The 20,302-nt window shown below is 42.8% G+C and overlaps 1 protein-coding gene across 3 annotated transcripts in view; it reads right to left on the reverse strand.

Moving 5' to 3' along the window:
* NBAS (NBAS subunit of NRZ tethering complex) overlaps positions 1-20,302 on the reverse strand; it is a 258,704-nt gene that overhangs the window by 89,606 nt on the left and 148,796 nt on the right. For all 3 annotated transcript variants that reach the window (XM_036224652.1, XM_016144790.2, XM_016144791.2), the window contains 5 exons: positions 14,717-14,884; positions 11,867-11,980; positions 11,427-11,550; positions 6,775-6,851; positions 6,281-6,418 (listed from right to left, as the gene is read on the reverse strand). In XM_036224652.1, coding sequence (XP_036080545.1) covers positions 6,281-6,418; positions 6,775-6,851; positions 11,427-11,550; positions 11,867-11,980; positions 14,717-14,884 — 621 coding nt within the window. The remainder of the gene's footprint in view (positions 1-6,280; positions 6,419-6,774; positions 6,852-11,426; positions 11,551-11,866; positions 11,981-14,716; positions 14,885-20,302) is intronic.

Consider the following 20,302-nt stretch of genomic DNA (forward strand, 5'->3'; position numbering starts at 1 on the left):
CACTAAGTATTCAGGACAGATTTCTTTGTTAAAAATACGAGTTTGGACCAAAAAAATTATAATCTATAGATTCCCACAAAGTTTAAACAACTTTAATCTCTTCTCCTTTACATGCAGCCCCTCTGAGTAACTTTTTATTTCATATTCTTTATATACCAAATTTGTTTGCTTGTCTAAGAAAAAATTAAGAACAAATACCTACTATCTCAGTCTGTAGTATAGAAAAGTGCAAAACACACATGAACTGAATTTCATGTAGGTCTAACAATCCCATAGGACAGGTGTCTTTTCATATCAACTGTTTTACAGGCATGTAAGAAGGTAAGTTGACTAAAGCCACCCGGGGTAAGTAGCAGAGTGGGGACATGACTGCCAAGAACCATCCTTTTTGGTGGGAGGGAGGGATAACTCTTAAAATTACAAGGATCTTTGAGGACCAGTGTCTACACGACACCCACCCAATGTAACTAAGACTTGGCATTAGAGCCTTTTACAAACGAAAAAGCTTTCGGTGATGGACCCAACGCTGTCATTCTATATTTCACTCAGACTGATTTTTTTTTAATGCATACATTCTTCCATTTGATTTGAGCTGTATTTCTAAGACTTTTTTTCCTTTCTAATAGTAACAGAGAAAGTTTTAGAATCATGAGCAAGAATATCATTTCCTGTTCAATCCTTTGATATAAATATAACTTTTTAAAATTCTGTCATAATAAAGTGGTGAACTGGGGCCTTCTATTAGTTCCTTAATGATAAGTTTCTAAGTGTTTTCACTTTCAAGTTTATGGATCAAGTGTTAAGTGTATAGAAGATTTTCAATATTTCAGTTTATTGTGTAAAACATAATACTGATGAAGAGAGATAACTCATAAAGGCTTCCAGAAAAAAAAAAAAAGAAGAAAAATTAGGTGAAAAAACATGGGAATTGATATCAAAGAACCTGGGTTACTGGTTCTTCCCTCCTGAGCTCCAGGTTTCCCATTATTAAAATTGAAGCAATTTCTTCTTTATAGAGTCTTCATAAAGATTACATGAGACTAAATAGATGAGCGTGTTGTAAATTCTAGCTCTCTATGCAGATTATTTTCTTGTCATTATCACTACTACTTTCTATCCCTTCCTCCAGGAACTTTACTGCTCATGATTACTTCCAACATTCGATTTAAATTTTAATAAGAATTCTTCCCCTGAGCTTATCACAATTTCTGTCAAAATATTCCAAAACATCCCCTACTCGCCCCAACAATTCATTTCACACACGTATTCATTTACTCCCACAGTACATGGCACTGGCTTCTAAAGCACCTTCCCATGAATCTCATTTGAGCTTCAGACCAACCCAGCAACGTGCACAGGAGACCGCCATCGCTGGCCCACAGGCGCCAGCCCGCACGCCACGCACCCCTGGCTGCAGTCTTGCAAGGAGGAAGCAGTCAAGCCTCCTGGCCTTTCGTCTAACAGCTTCACACCCAAAATCACTACATCTCTTGTGCACGGTACATTCGAACCTCCCTCCCTCTCTCACCCACCCAAGTTCAACAGCATAATCCATGGGTATAAAAGCTATTAGCCTCAAAGAAGCTTTTGAAGGACTTTACGGGTAGCTTCAAAATCTTCCAGATTCAATATTCAAAGTGATATCGCAAAACATCACAGCTTATAAATACTACTAACGTGGAAAGGCATCGAAACTTTAAAAACAAAAGTGTGTAGAGTTAAATGATTCTATTACTTTTCTAAAACATGGCAATGCAGTTCTGGGGGAGGTGGGTGAATAAAATATGATTTCTTTAAAGAATGTGGCCAAGTCTCCGTAAAAACAAAATATTCATAAATATTCATGACAACAGAATGCTCCATGACTGAATCCACTGCTTACTAGTTAGGGGTAATAAACCCATTCTGTCTCCATTTCTTGGTAATATTATTTGCAAAGTTTTAAACAGGTGGTGTGTTTCCCCTCTGGGGTTGTTATTTGCTTGAGATAGTTTTGTACTCAGTATTTCCAATTAAGTAGCTTTAAAAAACCACATTTTGAAATAGTCTACCACAATGTTCTGAATTTCATCCCCTGCTGGGTTTGCTTCTCTAGAATGCAAAACTAAAGGATACGTTTCCATTTATAACTGACTTTATCTCCTGAAACTTTTCAAAATAATGCTAGAAAGATCACAGTTCAAGATGCATTAACTAAATTATAAAAGTTATTAGTGGAGGAAAAATCAAGTTACAGAACAACGTATAGAGAGCTCACTCACATGTGTATAGTTAGCCAAATATGTATATCCATAAACTATTTCTGGAAGGGAATGAAAAGGAAGCATGGACTTTTTATTGTATACCATTTAGACCATTAGAATTTTTTGGCTATGTGGGTATTGTGTCTTAAACATAAAAAAAAAAGTTAACTAGGACAAATACTAGGGGAAAAAATTTCTCTCCAACTGACCATCCTTACATATCACTAAAAAAACAAAAACGGAGGTGAGGCGGGCTGTTGCACAGGCCCCCCCAGGACAGCGGCCGGGTCCCAGGGGCCTGTGTGTCCAGGCTCGGGGTGGTGTCTCCTGCCAAGACACGCAGGCCTCCCATCAGAAATAACCCCCCAAATTACGTTGATATTTTTATTTAAGCCTAGTAATCTACCTAAATCGCCTGCAGCACAGGACTCTGAAAATAGAAACAAGGTACAGTGACAACCGAGTGACAGCAACACTTCACTGAGTGTCACGTGTGGGCAACAAATTGAAACCACTTTGATGTCAGTTTCCACGATGATTCATCACGTGTGTCACATTTAATTCCAAACTCGGCAGTGCGGTTTTATGCATAGGAAGATGCTGAAAAGAGCCAAATAATGAGCCATTAGGCAGTCAATGGAAAACTCACATGTACATAAAACATCCAGCTCCTGTGCCCATGTGCGATTCCTCCAGGAGTCAGGACTTGAAACAGAAACTGCAGCCTGGGCTCTCCTCAGGTGCAGTGGTCAGAACAGAATGGTCCCCGAACTTCTTCGCAGGCCAATGAAAAGCCTCCGACTGACTACGGTGGGTGAGGTCCTGGGGCTTCAGAGGGAGACAGGCCTGTGGCCCTTGAGTAAGGTCACAGGGAGAGGCGACAACAGCTGTCAGGGCCCTAAAAGAACTGCTCCAAAGGGTGTCTGAGCAGGAGCAGTGAGATGGAGGAGGCCAATGTCTGCGGCGGGGGGGAGGTGTCGCGCAGGAGCCGCTCTGAGCTGAGGCTCACCTGCTGACAGTGGGAAGAAGGGGAAGAATTTCAGGCAGAGCAACCACAGCTGCGCAAGCACAGAGGTGTGAAAAGGGATTCACAGAAACTTTAATTAGGAACGACCAGAACACAAACTTCAGAAGACCAGTGTCAGGACTGTGGCTGGCGGGGTAAGGACGCGCCAGCCAGCTCACTGAGGGCCTTCACTGTCACATGCAGACTTCGCCCAGTCGCCATGGCGAAGCACACGGGAACATCCTGCTGCGAACCACCTGATGGATCTGCCTGCCAGAGATCACTCGGGGCCACCACATGGTGACATGGCCTCTGAAATGAAGCTAGAGCGGCAGCGAGCCCAAGCCCAGGCCAAAGCCTCGAACCAGGAGCTCGGTGGCGGGACGACACTTTCTACTGGAGCAGCGCTGAGCAGGGAGCCGGACCCTCTGCGTCGTCTTCAGCGAAGACCAAGCGGCAGAACGAGTGTGGACGGCACTTTAAGACAGCCGGGCCTTCGGAGGGTTAGTCTTGGCCTTCTCCCGTCCACCCCCGTAAATAAGCCCTGGAACTGACCGCTGCTGTCACATCCTATCCTGACCCCTTCTTGGCCAGACAGAAGAGCAGCTACCTGGTCACGGTGAAGTCTGCTCATAACCTGCATTTCTAACCTTTCCCCTGGAGTCGGTCACCTCGTCCATGCCTGGAACCGCACCCAGCAAAATTTCAACGCTATTCAAATACCAGGGTACACGTGACAGGCGCGGCAGCACCTGGGTACGTGTGTTGCCGCCGACCCCCCCGCGAGGCTCCTCTCCGCGCATGCTCGTGCGACCCCCCCCCCCCCCCCCCCCCGCGAGGCTCCTCTCCGCGCATGCTCGTGCTGCTGCTCCATCCTTCTGTCTTCAAGTCTAAGGTCCCCTTCTCAACTGCGGTCTTTGCTGCGCCCGCTTAAACTCGTCATCATGCTGCAGCGTCCCCAAACTGCACTGGATGCCCCGCCGTGTGCTACTGTACTGCCCTGTGCTCAGCCCAGTTACAGCACTTACACTCTGTTACCTGGTACAAAGTAATTTCCTAGTAGGGAAAGCATTAAAAACGTGCTCGACTAGAATTCTCCTCCAAGAGGACTACTTTCATCACATTTTTAGGAAGTAACACTGAAGACTACAGGCCGAAACGCGGCTCTGCAGCGAGCTCCTGGGCTTCCATAAAGTTTAGACTTGTCGTCTCCAAACCGGTTTCAGTCTTCTCCGCAGCTCCTTGACCCCCACCTCTGTAAGCGGGGAGTTCACTAAGGTCACGCGGCCACATTCGCCTTCCTGTCCCAATGCTCAGAAGGAGTCCATGAGGTGCTCGGGGGAGGTTAGTGGTAGACCAGCTGACTGACTGGGCAGGCCTTCAACTCTCTGCATCACAGAAGATAGGGAACCGTGCTAGGCACACTGTAGGGTCTTAATACAGATTATATGCTTGGGAAACAGAGAGATCCCGTTTCAGCATCTGGATCCCATTTCTGTGGCATCTACTTAGAAATCTCAAATATATTTTGAGAATAAAATTGACTTACTAAAAAAAATTTTCAAAATCTATAACAAGGCACAATGCTTTTTGGTCAAAAGACTCTGTTTCGACACACTTGGGAGTTTGGGAGCAAATTATCTGGCACTTGTGTACATACAGAGCACTAATGAAAAGATAAAGGTATTCAGAGACAGACAGCAGCAAATACGCCGTGCGCACTCTCTGCTGGCCGTCCAGCTGGACGTAGTCAGAGACACTACGTCCACTGCTCCAGAAATTAACTTGCCACACTGCCACGTGTGTAATCACCTCATTTCCGCAATTTATAACACATTAGGTCTACTTATTTCACATAAAAACACCTGAGATATAAAAATAAAGCAATGGAAAATTACTAGAGTATAGAACAAAGTAACTGTACAAAGCAGCAAGAGCCATTAAAAAAAAAAAAAAAACAAACTCAAAATTCCCCAAATACTTTATATCAACTGGCTATGAAGAAGAACACATTCCTGTTTCTTGGCCGAATGTCGTCATCATAAAACCATGCCTGGGAACAATACGGACCAAACAACGATGACAACACCCTGGAAGATTCCACCTATGTTGTGGATGGCTCTCCCACGCCCCCTTTTCTTTTTAAATAAAAATTGATGAATGACAGGCAAAGATTTTGCCACAAATGGAATGTTTTCACATATTTACAGGTTCTTAAATATGCTCTGGATGACTAAAACAGCTAGAACTTTGATACACATGTGAAATTATTTTTTTACAGTCTGTTTTGGGTCAGGGGAGGAAAAATCCTGCCTCAGTGAACTATGAACCTTGGATTTGTACATTAATTTGAAAGTATTATCTACTGTTGAAGTAGTAATTCTCTTAAAATGATCCAGTATGAAAAGGAGGTAATTCCCCAATGCTGACGATTAAAACTGGGGCACACAACGAAACGTGGAGCGCTCTGATTTCCTGGGGGGTCTGTAACACTTCTGCGTCCACAAAACAAGGCACATGTACCTCGAGGCCACGTGCTGTCACCCAGAAATCACCGATAAGTTGCATGAAGTTGTCTGAAGCGCGGTGGCAAATGAGCATAATATGTTTCACGCATTTTGTGTGTACAAGTCCCACTCTCCAAATTCTACCTTAAAAATAAGCAAAAGTGCAGCCCTGCTCAAGGCATTCCATTGGCTGCTTCCCTCAATTCGACAGGGCCACCTCCCTTCCGCGCAGTGGATTAAAAAACTGATGCTTCACCTCGCCTCTCCTGCAACTTCAGCCTTTCCTAAGAACTCTGCAAAATAAAGTAAATGACAGGAAAGTCAGGGGAAGCATCAGCATTCACAGTAAATACGAGAAACTCCACCTCACGTCCACCACGGAGGAGGTGAGGGCTGCTGGCCGCCGGGACGTGCTCTGGACACAAAGAGGGTCGGGACCCCTAAAGAGGCAAACACGTGTTTCAACTACTTCGGAAAAAACTTTACCTCCGCTCACTGACAAAATGGAAACCGTAAGGACTTACTCTGTACAGAGGATGGCACTCATCCCCGAGACAGGGAGCCAACTGCGCATAGATCTGGAGGCCGCAGTAATATGCCGCCAGCTGCAGAGACAAGGCAGAGGGGGCCTGCTTCTCAAAGCACCTGTTTGCATCCAGCACCTAGGAGGGAACGCAACGGGGTAAACTCAGCTGAAATGAACCCAACAAATCCATCACATGCCACGACCTCTATCTAGTCATTACTGCAGAATTCTGGATCAAAGTTTCCATCATACCTACTCAAGTTCGGCGTAATATGACTACGTTAAAATTTGTAAGACTCTATAAAGCAGACCCTATGCAAGTAAAAGTAGGTTTAAAATCAACATTTCAGCTAACATTATAGAATTTACTACTCTCTGGATACTGACCACAGATATAGATAGACAGACAGATGTAAAATAAACAATTACAATAAACAATAGGTTATCAGTGAATTCATTTTCAAGTCCTTCTTCCTTGAAGAGTAAACTCACCTGTGGTAAGGCGAGGAGATAAGCAAGAGCCAAGGTCATGTCATTCGGTAAAGCCTCACTTGCTAGCTGCAAGAGAACTGAACAGAGAAAAAGACATTGCTTTATTTTACTTGAGGATGCATATGACATTCATAGTTACTAAGTCCCAGGTTTTCAGTCCTATGTGATTTCAACAGGCAATTATGATCAGAGGACTCTAAGACCTCTGATCACACAAAACTATGTTAAACGGTAACCTTGCCTTTACTCAGACAGATTGTGCTATTTGTAACCTAGACGTGAGGAAATCCTGTTATGCAGCTGCAAAGTCTCAGTGCAAATAGATCAATGAGGATAGTTTCTTAAAGCAAACCTTTCAGTTTTAAAGATATAAAATTATGTATATCGCTGATGTGGAAGACGACCATGTAAATAAACACTAAAGATCAGAGGAACAAAACAGCTTTCTGAGTGCAAATGTAGTATAAATATTTTGATTACTACAATGATGATAATATGGTTTTGTTCCTTCCAAGAACACCCCTCTTCATCACAACCCACAAAATCAGTCTCTTGCTTTGTTTATATCTTTTAAAAAATCAACCATTAATAGCTTTCTCACAAAAAAAAAAATAAGTGACAATCTGTAAATGTTATAAGTCTAATAAAAGAAAGTACACTGCCAATAAAGTCTGTGCTTATAAGCAGTTTGTATAAACAAGAACGTAGTCCACTCATTTAGGTCTTAGGGACAAATACCAAGTAGTCATATGGAATCGCAATGTGAATTCTTTATTTTTAAAGAACAGACTCTGAGGATCTGCACTAACGAAGGAGAACAGTATGTGAATAATCCAAAGAAAATGATATTTGACTTCAGAAGTAGACCGTATAACATTTTTCCAGAAGATTTGCCTTCCTAATTGTGTCTTATTCGTGCTGGAATTTAAGTCATTTGTATAATCTGGGCCTAGTTGACAGTCTGGCCAGTGGGAACGGTGGCGAGATGAGAAGTATAATAAAATGTTAACTGTGGAATCTGAATGGAAAGTGTAAGAGAGTTCGCTATAGCATCTTCATAACTTTTTGTGCACTGGACAATTTTCTCAATGAAATATTGGGGAAAGAAAAGAGAAAGAAAAAACCTCTCTGATAACTGTCTCAAATGCTTGCGCTCCCTGTCAGTTACTTATCTCCTAAATGGGGTTTCCAGGAATGTACTCTGGACAAGTTGTATCCATCTCGTCTCCGGCACTCAGAGAGCTGAGTTTCCGGCCACACAAAGCCCACGACTACCCTGCTCCTCCAAGACTGGAAGAATCATGAGTGTCAAGTACACCACCACCCCTATGACTGCAGGTTGAAAAGACAGGGACCCTATCTCTTCCCTAATCCCTAACACAGATGTTGATGATGGAGGTACCTCATAACATCTTTTCTCTCGTGACTGGATCACAGCTCATATATCTCTATGACCCATGTACCCAGCCCAGACTCCTTTCTGACAAACAGCTGGATTGTTAAAGGAAACTGATGGGGAGTAGGGAAATGGGATCTTTCCCCATTCCACCCCTGGGCATCAAAACTTTCTCGGCAGCCTTCACTGAGACCCAAGGATTCTTGCAAAGTAGAACTCAAACCCACGTACAGGAAGCTTCTTGGTCTTTGAGTCTGGAAGCCGTTTGAAACAGCATTTGACAAAATAATCCGTGAAGATCAGTAGACTGATCCCATGGGGTCTCACTGGGGTCCCCCAGATGTCATGCTGGCTGCAGACTCAGTCACAGTGATTTTACATTACCATTAAGATATATATAAAAGAACAGAAAAGGCCCTACATTTATCACTGTGTATGAGTTTAATTTGTTCTCAAACCTTGCATACAATGCATTTTCTAAAAAAATTCTAAAGCCAGATTCAGATGAAATCTATGCTTAAGTCTCCAGGCACTGATCCCATGCAAAATTCAGTGCCTCTGGAAAGTACTCTGTGACCATTTTAACTCCGAAACTAATTTCAGAGGAAAGCTGTCCATATTATTGATTTGGAAATCATTAGCCATTAAATCATTCATTTAGTTAAATAAATAATGATCAATTTTCTTCAGCTAGTCTTCATAAAAACCTCCTCATCAACTTTATTAAAAAATTCTAAGAAGTCCAAAGTTTAATTTGTTTTATAACCTACTTCTGAACTAAAGTTAGGAATCACATTTTTACGATTTTTAATTTAAGTCATTTAATCTATATAACTCTTCAATTCTGCTGAGTTTCTGACAAATTCTTGGTACTATAAATTAGTCAAAGATAGGTGTTTCAGATATATTAGCATTATCAATACCAAATGTGATGGTGTTTATGGTGTTCATAAATTATAAACCCAAATGTAAGTTAAAGGAATGATCATTATTAAAATTTTCTCTCTATATTTTTTAAAAAATTCATTCTTAATATATACGTAGATGCTCTAAAATGTTTTTCCCACTCAATTCAACAATATTTAAAATTTTTTTAAAAAATTTTATTAGTTTCAAGTATACGGTACATTGGTTAGACATTTATATAGTTTGTGAAACGATCCCCCTGATTGCTCCTTCTCTCCTCTGGCTCTACCCACAGCCATCACATTACCGCTGACTGCATTCCCTATGCTGTGCTCCCCGTCCCCAAGACCATCTAGCCACTACTAGTCTGTACTTCTTTAACCCGTCACCCCTTTCTCCCGGCTCCCCAAATCCCCTCCCCCCTGGCCGTCAGCAGATTATCCTCTATATTTGTGAGTCTGTTTTTGATTATTTTGTTCTTTTTTGTTCCTTAAGATTCTGCATATAAGTGAAATACTTTAATGGAAGTGGATTCTGTCCCTTAGTGGAATATTAGCATCTGAATGTCAGAAAAAAGCAACGTGAAGAAACACCGGGGCAGAAAGAAAATGCTTGCCGCCTGCTAAAGTCTCAGAGACACTACTGAGACCGGCACACGCGTCCCTGGGAACGTGGATTCAGATTCTCCACACGCCCAGCCTTGACTCCTGTCCTACGGACTTTTACGCGCACCCTGTGCTCACTCTCGTGCCAGGAGACATTGATTTGCACCTACCATTACAAAACTTTGTAAAAGTGTATGGCAGCCCTGTAAAAGTGACAGGAATAGATATGGCACTCAGGGTTTGACCTTCGAGTCAAAGAGAACAGGCGTTGACGTAAAAGATACAGGAGGCCTTCTCCAGCCTGCCAGGTGTGTCAGAGTCTGCGGAAGAGTCATATGACACTTGACACATGACAGGGAGAACCTAATATCCTAAGTGAAACTTCCCAAGGGTCTTAACCATGATGTCACAATTGAATTGCTGGAGGAAGTCTAAAAGCTATTTGGTGCATGGGCCCCACTCCCGACCTTCTGAAAGGAAGGGTCTCCAGGGCGTCCCAGGCTTCGGTATTTCTTTAAAATTCCCTAAATGATTCTAATGTGAAGGTAGGACAGAGAACGGCAGGAGCAGGCCTTGAAAACAAGGGGAAATCATAACTGGAGAGACTGCGGGACAGGAGGGCGGCACGGAAGTTCACGCAGGCGAGGCCTCGTCTAGGGACAGGAGCCCGAGAGGGACCCGGGCACCGTCGCGGCCCGTGGCACAACATTCAAGCTGCTGCACCCACTGTGAGATGCACTCTTATTTTAGAAATGACCAAGAGGTAGAAAAACACCCATCTTGGAACTGAAGGAAGATGGCACACTTAGTTAAGGCCTCCAGTATTCAAGGGACCCACACAGTGAAGAGGGAAGGAGGATTTGCTTCTCCTCTTCCTAGCTATATATATTAATTTTATAAGATAGGATTATCTAAAAATAAGTTATAGGATCGGACTTCTGGGGAAGTGACAGTTCTCGTCCCCATACACATTTTCCCAAATTTTGTTCCACACAGTAATGTGCTCGCTGAAAAGACAGCAGCGTCCAGGTCGACCGGCAGCGAGAGGTGGCCAGGAGGATGTACGGGGAGGTCGTGGGCAGGACTGCCCTGCAAACTGCTTGTCCCTCCCCACGCCCTTTCCTCCGTACTGATGCCTGGAATCTAGACAAGAGAGCTGGGACTCCAGCGGCCTTTAAGCCACGCGGTGTTCACTAAGGATGGCAGAGCAGAGAGCGAATGAAAGAAAACAGTCATGGAAACTACCCTGTAATCTTAAAGAGGAGGAGACTAAAGAGAAAAAAAGTACAGATGGAAAGGTGTCTTTGGTAAACTTACATACATTGAATTATGTTCAAAAAAACTCTACATGGAAAGATATGACACCATGAAGAAAATTCTTCACATGAAATACATACATCTACATTCTCTGAAGCGAATACTTGAGTTATTAACATATCAAAGCAGAAAGAAATATTTATTGAGCGCTTTACACCATTCATTGTAAAAATCACTTTACATAACTGGCAACTTAAACACAGGGATCACATCACATGTATCCTTCTAAATCCTCAACATTAAGCATCTAGAAAACAGAACAGACTCAATAAATGCTTTAAATAAATGAATAACAGTGTCGAGGTAAGCTATTCAGAATTACTGAAAAATGTATTATTGTTTTTCCTGACTCTCATTCATTCAATTTTACTTACTGTTCTCCTAATATGAGTTACACACTGTCAAGGAACTAGAACCTTCTTTCATACCTTCTGTTGTTGGAAATACTTCTTCTCCTTCACTTTTAGTTTCTGCCAGTTTTCCGGTTCTCAGCAAGACTTCCGCAAAACTTTCTGCTGGGACATGCTGATAGGTGTCGTAGGTCACTGCAGACTAGACAAAAGAGGCAGTTGTACCATTTAGGTATACTTTTTTCTATGAAGAAATTCTTAGAAAACACAATTGTAGGATTTTATATCTTCTGGTGATTTGAATTATAACTTCTCACTAAAGTGTATACTTTATGCAAAATTTTAAACTCAAAATCCATTGTACTGTATATGAAACGAATCACATAAAACCAACAAATAACATGATTAAGACAAAACCAAAGAAGTATATTTTCAGGAAAATTTTAGTTTTTGTTTATACTGAAATGCCTACAACGGCATGGTAGTTAAACGTATTTTCTTAAGTTCACCGTCCTTACCTCTGTGACGAAGGGGTCGGATATGACAGATTCATAAAAAGGATGACAGCCTTGTTTTTCTAGATCTTCATTGGCCATGGTTCCGATTCGATAAGCACCATCAAATTCTTGCCTCTAAATAGAACAAAGTGGAAAACAGTAGATAAAAAGAAGAGATGGCGGGGGGAGGGGAGTGGGCAGGAAGGGAGGGCAAAGGACGGATTTCAGGAGTGACGATCAAAGTGCATTATGGGACCTCAAGAGAGTGTGTCAGAGTGACGCAGCCGCCCAGCAGAGGAGCAGAACTGCAACCCGCCCTGCAGTGCCTCCTGATGTCCCTGGTCACTGTGACACCCGTGAATCCAAACGCTGAAGCGGCCAGTGTTACGCGTGTGGCCAGTGCTCTGCACTGTCAGAACAGTCTTCCTGACACATCACTTCGTACACGTTGTGCCCCTGCTCAAAACACCCTGAGTGGCGATGAACAACACAGACAGACAACAATACCGAGTACAAACGCTGCAGAACCACCTTTAAGTTAGTAAATGCTAATTAACGTGAAAGGCCACCTCTTCACTCCAACCAAACCGGTCTGCTTCACGCACCCTAGCCGTGCGACTTTCTTCCCTGATGAGGTACTGCCCACGCTCACTGTCTACTGGCGGCCACCTCCCTCCCGGGGCCCCTCAGACCTCGCCTGCTGAAACTATCGGCTGTGACTGCGCCCCATGCATCATCTCCACCCCCTCCACCGCCACGAGCCACGCAAATGCCCTTCAGAACTGCCATCAGCACGCCTCGTATCTCCAGTATTCTAGCACGGTTAATTATCTTTACATTGTGCTTTCCTCAAATAGATTGCAAAGCTCCTTAATGGAAGAGCCAAGTAAAAGACACTCACGTCCTCCTTCAAAGTTTACTGAACACTTACTCTACGCCAAGCCTAGCCCAGGCAAACACGCAGCTGCTGCTGCAAATGACAGTAAAATTACAACTGATGTTTAATAAAAACTACATGTTAACATTTTATCTAAGACATACACCCTCAAAAAGTCCAACAGGTGAGACAGAAAAGTAGCCATAATCATAACCTAGTGATACCTGCAATAATAAGCGATACGCAGACTTACTCCGAAATCAAGCACGCAGCATCTCAGTCAACGGTGCCTTCATTTACCCGACTGTCCGAGCTGCCGCCCTTCCTCCTCCTCTTTCCTGCATATCCACAGCCGGACCAGCGAGCAGGTCCACACGACGCATCCCCACACCGACCACTTCCGTCCTCCCGCACGGCCACCCTCGTCCACACCACCCCCACCTCCCACCCAGAACACTGGAATACAGATTAGTCTTTCTGCTTCTGCTCCCATCTCACTACTGCCAGCTCTCGACTCAGCAGTTAACTGATCTTATGAAAAGTAAAGTTGGATCCCACCGCTGCACTGCCTAAATGCTCCAACAGCACACCACCACCTCGCGCAGAATAAAATCTGTGCTCCTTACCACAGTCTACGGAAGGCTGCGTATGGCAGCCTCTTCGCCACCTCTGTGACCTTGTCTTCCCGTTGGTCACTCTGCTCACACTACCGCGGCCCCCTTTCTGATCGAGCACTTCCTCTCAAAAAGCGCCTTGCGTTTGCTCCGCAGGGCTCGATCAGGGTCCTGCTCAGTGACTGACCTCCCTTTCCAAAGCAGAACTTCGCCCTCCAGTAGCATTCATTATTCCTAAGCTTGCTCAAGCAGTTTTCGTAGTGCTCATTACCACCTGCCATTACATTACTACGCAAATATTTTATTTGTTGGTTCTCTGTCTCCCACTGAAAACTGATTCCACAGGAGAAAGAGATTAAACTGAAGTGCTTCCCCCATCCCGGTGACTAGCACAGGACCTGACACACTGAAAATGCCTGGTAAGTATTCGCGGAATAAGTGAATTAATTAACTGATGGCAGAGTGGTGAGTGTTTGGGGTGCACTTGCGAGTACGTGTTTGTTTTGTTTTTTTCTCTTAATTAGTTTTCCCATGAGACTAAAAAAGCACCGTGTGAGAATCCAGAGAAGACAGCAGGGGAACAGCGGGTTAAAATGCGACAGAAGCCAACTGATCCGCTGCGACTCCCACAATGGACGGGAAGATCTCTGAAAGTGTTCTCTTTACCCAGCGCTCCTCCTAAAGCCTAAATGTTTACACCACCCCCCCCACAATTGCAAATGCTGAAATCCTATCCCCAGTGTGGTGGCATTAAGAGCTGGGGCCTTTGGTAGGTAACTGGTCATCAGGCAGAGCCCTCATAAAAAATGCGATTAGCTCCCTTCTTGAAGGGAATCAGGAGAGCCCCCTCCCCATTTTCCATCCCTGAAGACACAGCAACATGGCCGTCCACGAAGCAGGAAGCAGACCCTCAGCATACACTAAATCTACCAGCAATTTGATCTTGGACTTCCCACCTCCAGGATAGTAAGACATAAATGTTTGCTGTTGAAGCCACCTAATCTATTATATTTTTGTTACAGCAGCTCAAACAAACTTAAGACAGCCCTCAAGCTAGTTTCCAGCACTTTCCTTGACTACTGGCCTATAGAAATACAGCAAAAGCAAGCAAGCATTGATGAAATAATTTTCCTTTTACCCCACTAAACTTTAATTGACATAAACTAAACCATACCTAAATCTATATTAGTTTCTTTTGCAAGTACTCCGTGGGAGTATACTACTTTCTATAAAATCAATTTCTCATTCCCCATCTGATGGGAGACCTAGATTCCTTTAGAGATTTTAATAACCTAGAGAAGATGAAGCTGTAACAACAGTGAAATCGACTGAAGATCAGTGCTAATGAACTGATCTTAAAAAGGAAGATGCATTACTTACCTGAAGGGGTCGAAGGTAAGTTAAAGACTTCTTCCACCACTGCCCGTCGCTGACCGCCTGCAGCACAGCCTTGGTGGTGGTCGTGGTGTTGGAAAGAACCTTCATGGTGGTAGCCGTGGTCCAGTGGAACAGGTCAGCTGAGCTGCTACCCGAAACACTCACTTCATCCTATGTTGCAGGAGAAAAGGGCATGAGCGAACTGCGCATTGTCATAAATACTGATGAGTGATGACGTGGCTACTGTGGAGCATCAGACATGAACATGAATTAGAAAAATCGATCTTTGCTGGAAATAAAAAATGTGACACAAAGCACTATTGGCATATTGTGCGTCCTTCACAAAGGAATGTTTGGTAAAGACATCATAGAGCATTGCTCTACAATCCCTTTCAGAAACGTTTATAAGTTAAAAATGGGTTCTTTACTTTTTATCCATCTAATATCCTACCAATGAGATATACTCAATGTTTGTTATTTGACGAGACACTTTAAAGTATTTATTATTTAGAATAAGAAATAAATTATTCATTTGAATGCTAAATTTTACAATAACTCTGCAGAGGAGGCATCAGAATACCATTTAACACACAAAAAATATAAACTGCAGATCAAAAAGCTGAATGTGCTGCCCACAGGCAACTGGCCTTGGAGTGTCTCCTCTCTTCCTGACCAGGTCTGTCTATCAGAATGTGGGGTCCGCTTGTTCTTTGCAGGGTTTTGACATTCTAGCAATAACACACACACGCGCGCATGCTCTTCTATTTATTTAAGGTCATTAATTTTTCTGCTTTATAAAACTACTATAATCTTACCAAAAATAGTTTGAAAACTTCAAAAGATTAGGAGGAGAAAGGGCAGCATTTATTCAGTTTCACAATGCAAAGACAAGACCGCCAGCATGTACTGTCACCTTCTTGTCTTTAATACGGGCTTCAGGATCTTTCTTTCTTCCTTTAAAAATCTTTTTATGGAAGTATAAGACATGTTCAAAAATGTGTACGTATAAGTATACAGTTTGATCAACTTTAACACACCCATGTGACCAGCACCCAGGCTCAAAACATCGCCGGAATCCCAGACACTGCTCTAGCGCTCACTCCAGCCACAACCAACGCCAAGATAAACACCGCCCTGCCTTCTAGCAGCATTTAGTAAATTTGCCTATTTTTATACTTTATATGAATGGAATTATGCTCCCTTTTGGGCCTGGTTTCTTTCATTCAACATAAATTTATACCTATTCTTGCCAGTAGCTGAAGATTTAACTCATTGTTAGCATAATGATGTTACATTGCGAATATAACAGTATTACATTGCGTGAATATATCAGAACTTACTTATCCTTTCTTCTATTGATGAACATCTGAGGACTCTCCAGTTTGGAGAAAATACCAATAATGCTGCACTAAATATCCCAAATTCATCTTTCAGAGATCATGTAAACTCCTGGGTACATACCTAGTAGCGGAATTACTAAGACACGGAGTATGTGTATGTCCAAACTTAGCAAACACCGCCAAACATTTCCTAAAATAGTGAGACCAATTACACTAACCAACAATTACACGAGTTCTGGTTGTTCCACATCCATCGGCCATGCCAACATACAATTACATGCCTTTTTCTTTTTAGCAGCAATACCAGTGATTAGGTAACGGCATCTTTTTGAGGCTATAATTTGCACTTCTCCAGTCGCGAATGAAGCAGAACGCCCTTTCATGTGTTTGGTGGCCATCTGAGTATCCTCTTCTGTGAAATGTCTCTTCAAGCCTTTGCCCATTCTTCTGCTGATTGTTGGTGTCTCTCATTCATTTGTAAGAGTTCTTTACATATCCTGGATGCGCATCTTTTATTAGATATGTATGACTGTGAGTATTTGCTCTTACTCTGTAGATTATCTTTTCGTCTTAATAGTGTCTTTTGATTAATGTAAGTCCTTAAATTTAAAATTAGTCGATTTATCAATTTTTTTCACTTTATGATTAGTTTTTGTATCATATTTAAGAAATCTTTGCCAATCCAAACTCATAAAGATGCTCTTCTCTATTTTCCTTGACACGTAACATTTTTGCTGTAAGTAAAATCCTGCTGGGACAGTGTGCTACCCCTCTCCTTTGCACTCACAGCATTATTCACATACTTTTAATGCATTTACCATAATATTTTGATATTGTGACTTTTTTTTTGTTGCCCTTTCTTACTAGATAGTAGCTTTTCAAGGGAAAGGACTGTGATTATTCATTACTATATTCTGAGAATATGTGAAAAACCTCTAATGTATCATTTATATCTGCAGATACATATAAAAATTCTAGTTTTAGTGCACTAGTTAAATGTTTGAAGATACATTTTCTAAAGCCTACTATGTTGTGCTTACAATAGCTAAACGTTATTCAAATAAGATTTTATGTCACATTTTCCATTCCTGTTCATCTTTAGAATCGTCTTAATTGAGAGGGTGTATCAAATGATTTCAATGTCATCAACTAATCCAAGTATAGAACGAAAAATATAAACACAGTAAGAAAAATGCCACTTAAACAGAGTGCAATTTCATTCAAAGGAAAATCAAATTTATTGAAGATATCAAAAAATGCAGGCTATGAAATAATGACTCTATTTTATAAAATGCCCCTAACCTTTACTTCTGTTCCTATGGATGAGTTGACTCAAGAAAGGGAATTTAAAACAGTTCCAAAAGATAAATAAAATCCACATGCTCAAAACGATACGTAATAAAAAGGTTTTCTGTAAGAGACCCCCCCTAATGAGAATCACAAAAGAGAAGGTAAAATAAAGAGATTTAATTTGAGGACAATCTACCAAGATTATAGTGTAACCAGAGGCATTAATGAGGAAAATAGTTCTCTCTCAACCTCACGTAATAGGGAAAGAAAAAAGAGGTTAGGCAAAATTTACTCCTGAAATGATTACTGCTGGCACTTTTTATATTCGTAGCTGCACACTGCTAATTAATTTAGAGTGTATAACAGCAGAAATAAATTAATCCCCAAAACCAAATCAACAACTTACAGCATAAAATTTAACATGAAATCTCATTAGTGTCAAGTGTGTTACACAGCTCAAAGGTTAACGCACTGAGCACTAACAACATTTTTCAAATCCAACAACAGATACTCTTTCCAAACGAGTTCACAAGAACAAGGATAGTTCCAAGTGTCAAGCCTAGCTTACGGAAATGATTCTTGTTGACCAGTTAATATAACAAATAATCTATTTAGGAATGGCTTTCTCGGATGTCTGATAATATAAGGGATATTTTCTCAGAAAGCAGTTTATCTACCATAACCTGGGCTGGTGGTACACATCCACTAAGTAAGGATTCCAGACAGAACTCGAACCCAGTAAACCACTATCTCTTCTCCTCCGACATATCTTTAAATAATTCACCTTTACCTAACACTAATAGCAACTTTCATCCTGAACTCAAAATATTATAAATGCCAAATACTACGAACTCAAAATATTACAAATGGTGACGCGCTTTTAAAGGCACCTGTCAGAGGAAGCAGGAGAACAATACCCCATGGAGTAAACACTCTGAAGTCTAACTCTGTGTCACTTCATCTGTTAACAGGCCAGACTACAGCTTAGATGTTCTCGCCTTTGAGAGTCATGGGCCCCTGTATATTTCTGATGAAAGCTCTAAGTCCTTTCCCCAGAAAACTGAATGCACATACACGTGCACACATGTCAACACATACAGTCCCGTACACCCACACCAAATCTGTCACACTACTTCAGGCGCTTTAAAACCAAATTCCTCTTGAGTCCCCTTAGCATTCCTGGACCCCAATTAAAGACCTCTAGTTAGGAAAAATAGAGGTATGTGGAGTACATTTTTATTTTCTTTTTCCAAGCCCAATTTTGATTCGCTTTTGGTAAATAATCTTGGCTTCTAAATATAACTTAATTTTAACAAAATAAGTTAACCGAACACATATTTCTGGCATGCATACCATTTTTAAGAACCAGTGCTAGGCAACGATTAAAATACGGTCCCCGCTCTCAAAGAATTCACTGCATGTTAGGAAAGAAGGAACTTATCATATAGGATTCCATTAAAATACTCCTCCCCATGTAATAACAATCTATTCCCACCCATCATAGCCATATTTTACTTTGTTCATTTGTTTCACGCAATTCATTCTTCAGCAAATATTTGTGACATGAAACATAACAGTGACAGACAACTGTTCTAGATGTTTGAAAATCCAGCAGTGAACAAAGCACGGTTCCTGTCGCAAAGAACATACATTCTAAGAGGAGATAAGCAGAAAACAACAATGAAGCATGTCAGAGAAGCGTATCGGACAAATGCCAAGAGCTAGGGAGGAAACACCAGGTGGCAGATGGGCAGAAGAACGCTATGATAGCTTCGGATGAGTGTTTGAGCGGAGACCTGGGAGGAGTGCGAGGACCCGTCATCTGACAGCTGGGAGAAGAATATTCCAGGTAGAGCACAGAGCAGCAAGAAGCCCGAGGTGACCAGAGTCCCCTGAGCCAAGTGAGTGTGAGTAGGGGCTTTGGGGCAGGGCAGAAACAAAGTCGGACAGACGGTAGGGAAGACAGATCACGTGTGCCCTGTGGGGGCTGTAAAACCCTAGTGTTTCCTCTGAGGAATGCGATACTCTGACGTATTTTTAATGTCTCACTTTGGCGCTGTGTCAAGTACAAACTACTGCAGGGCAAGGACGGAGCGGGGAGACGAACAGGGCGTACCATGAAGCCCTAGGTGAGATGTGCTCACGGTGAGACCTGGGCGGGAGCAGTGGCGCTGGCAAAATGTGGCCCCGTTCCAAGTCCATCAGAAAGTGGAGCCAAGAGGATTTCTTGATCGAGTTATGTGTCATGTGGGAGAAAGAGGGGAACTGAGGATGGCAGCGGGTTTATGACCTAAACGGCTGGAAGCCGGAGCTGCCATTTCCTGACAGAGGGAAAACCACAGGAAAAACATTATTTTTTTTTTTGCGGAGGGGTGGGGGAGGGGAGGAGATTGAAATTAATGGTTCAATTTTAACATATCAACTGGGATGTCTGTAAGAAATGTAAGTATAGCTGTCAGGTCGGCAGCCCAGCACACAAGACGAACTCAGAGGGTCCGGGCTAGAGCCACGAAGCAGGGAGGCATCAGCGCGAAGCTGCTATTTCGAGTCGGGACCACGGTGAGATGATGCGTGCAGACAGAGAGGTCCACAGACCGACACCTGGGGCGTCTACCATTTAGCTGAGGCGATGAGGAAGGACCAGCAAAGACAACGAGGGTGAGGGGCCAGGGACGCGTGAACGGGACAAACGCGCTGTCCCCGAAACAAGCACGTGTCCGTGCTGCCGATGCACCAAATCAGAAAGACTGAGATCTGACCACAGATTCAGCAACGAGAGGTCACCGGTGACCCGAACGCAAGGTGCCGCGGTGAGAGAGGAAGGAGCGCGAGCCTCACGGGGGGCGGCAGGCGAAAGAGAGCAGGACGAGACGATGCGGCCGCCGCGAGGTGCGAAGCGAAGGCGCGGGTGGAAAGTCCCGCAGGGCGGGGCGCTCGAGGCGCTACACGGCACGTCGCC

Source organism: Rousettus aegyptiacus, unplaced genomic scaffold (assembly GCF_014176215.1).
Source record: "Rousettus aegyptiacus isolate mRouAeg1 unplaced genomic scaffold, mRouAeg1.p scaffold_m13_p_7, whole genome shotgun sequence".
Lineage (NCBI taxonomy): Eukaryota > Metazoa > Chordata > Mammalia > Chiroptera > Pteropodidae > Rousettus > Rousettus aegyptiacus.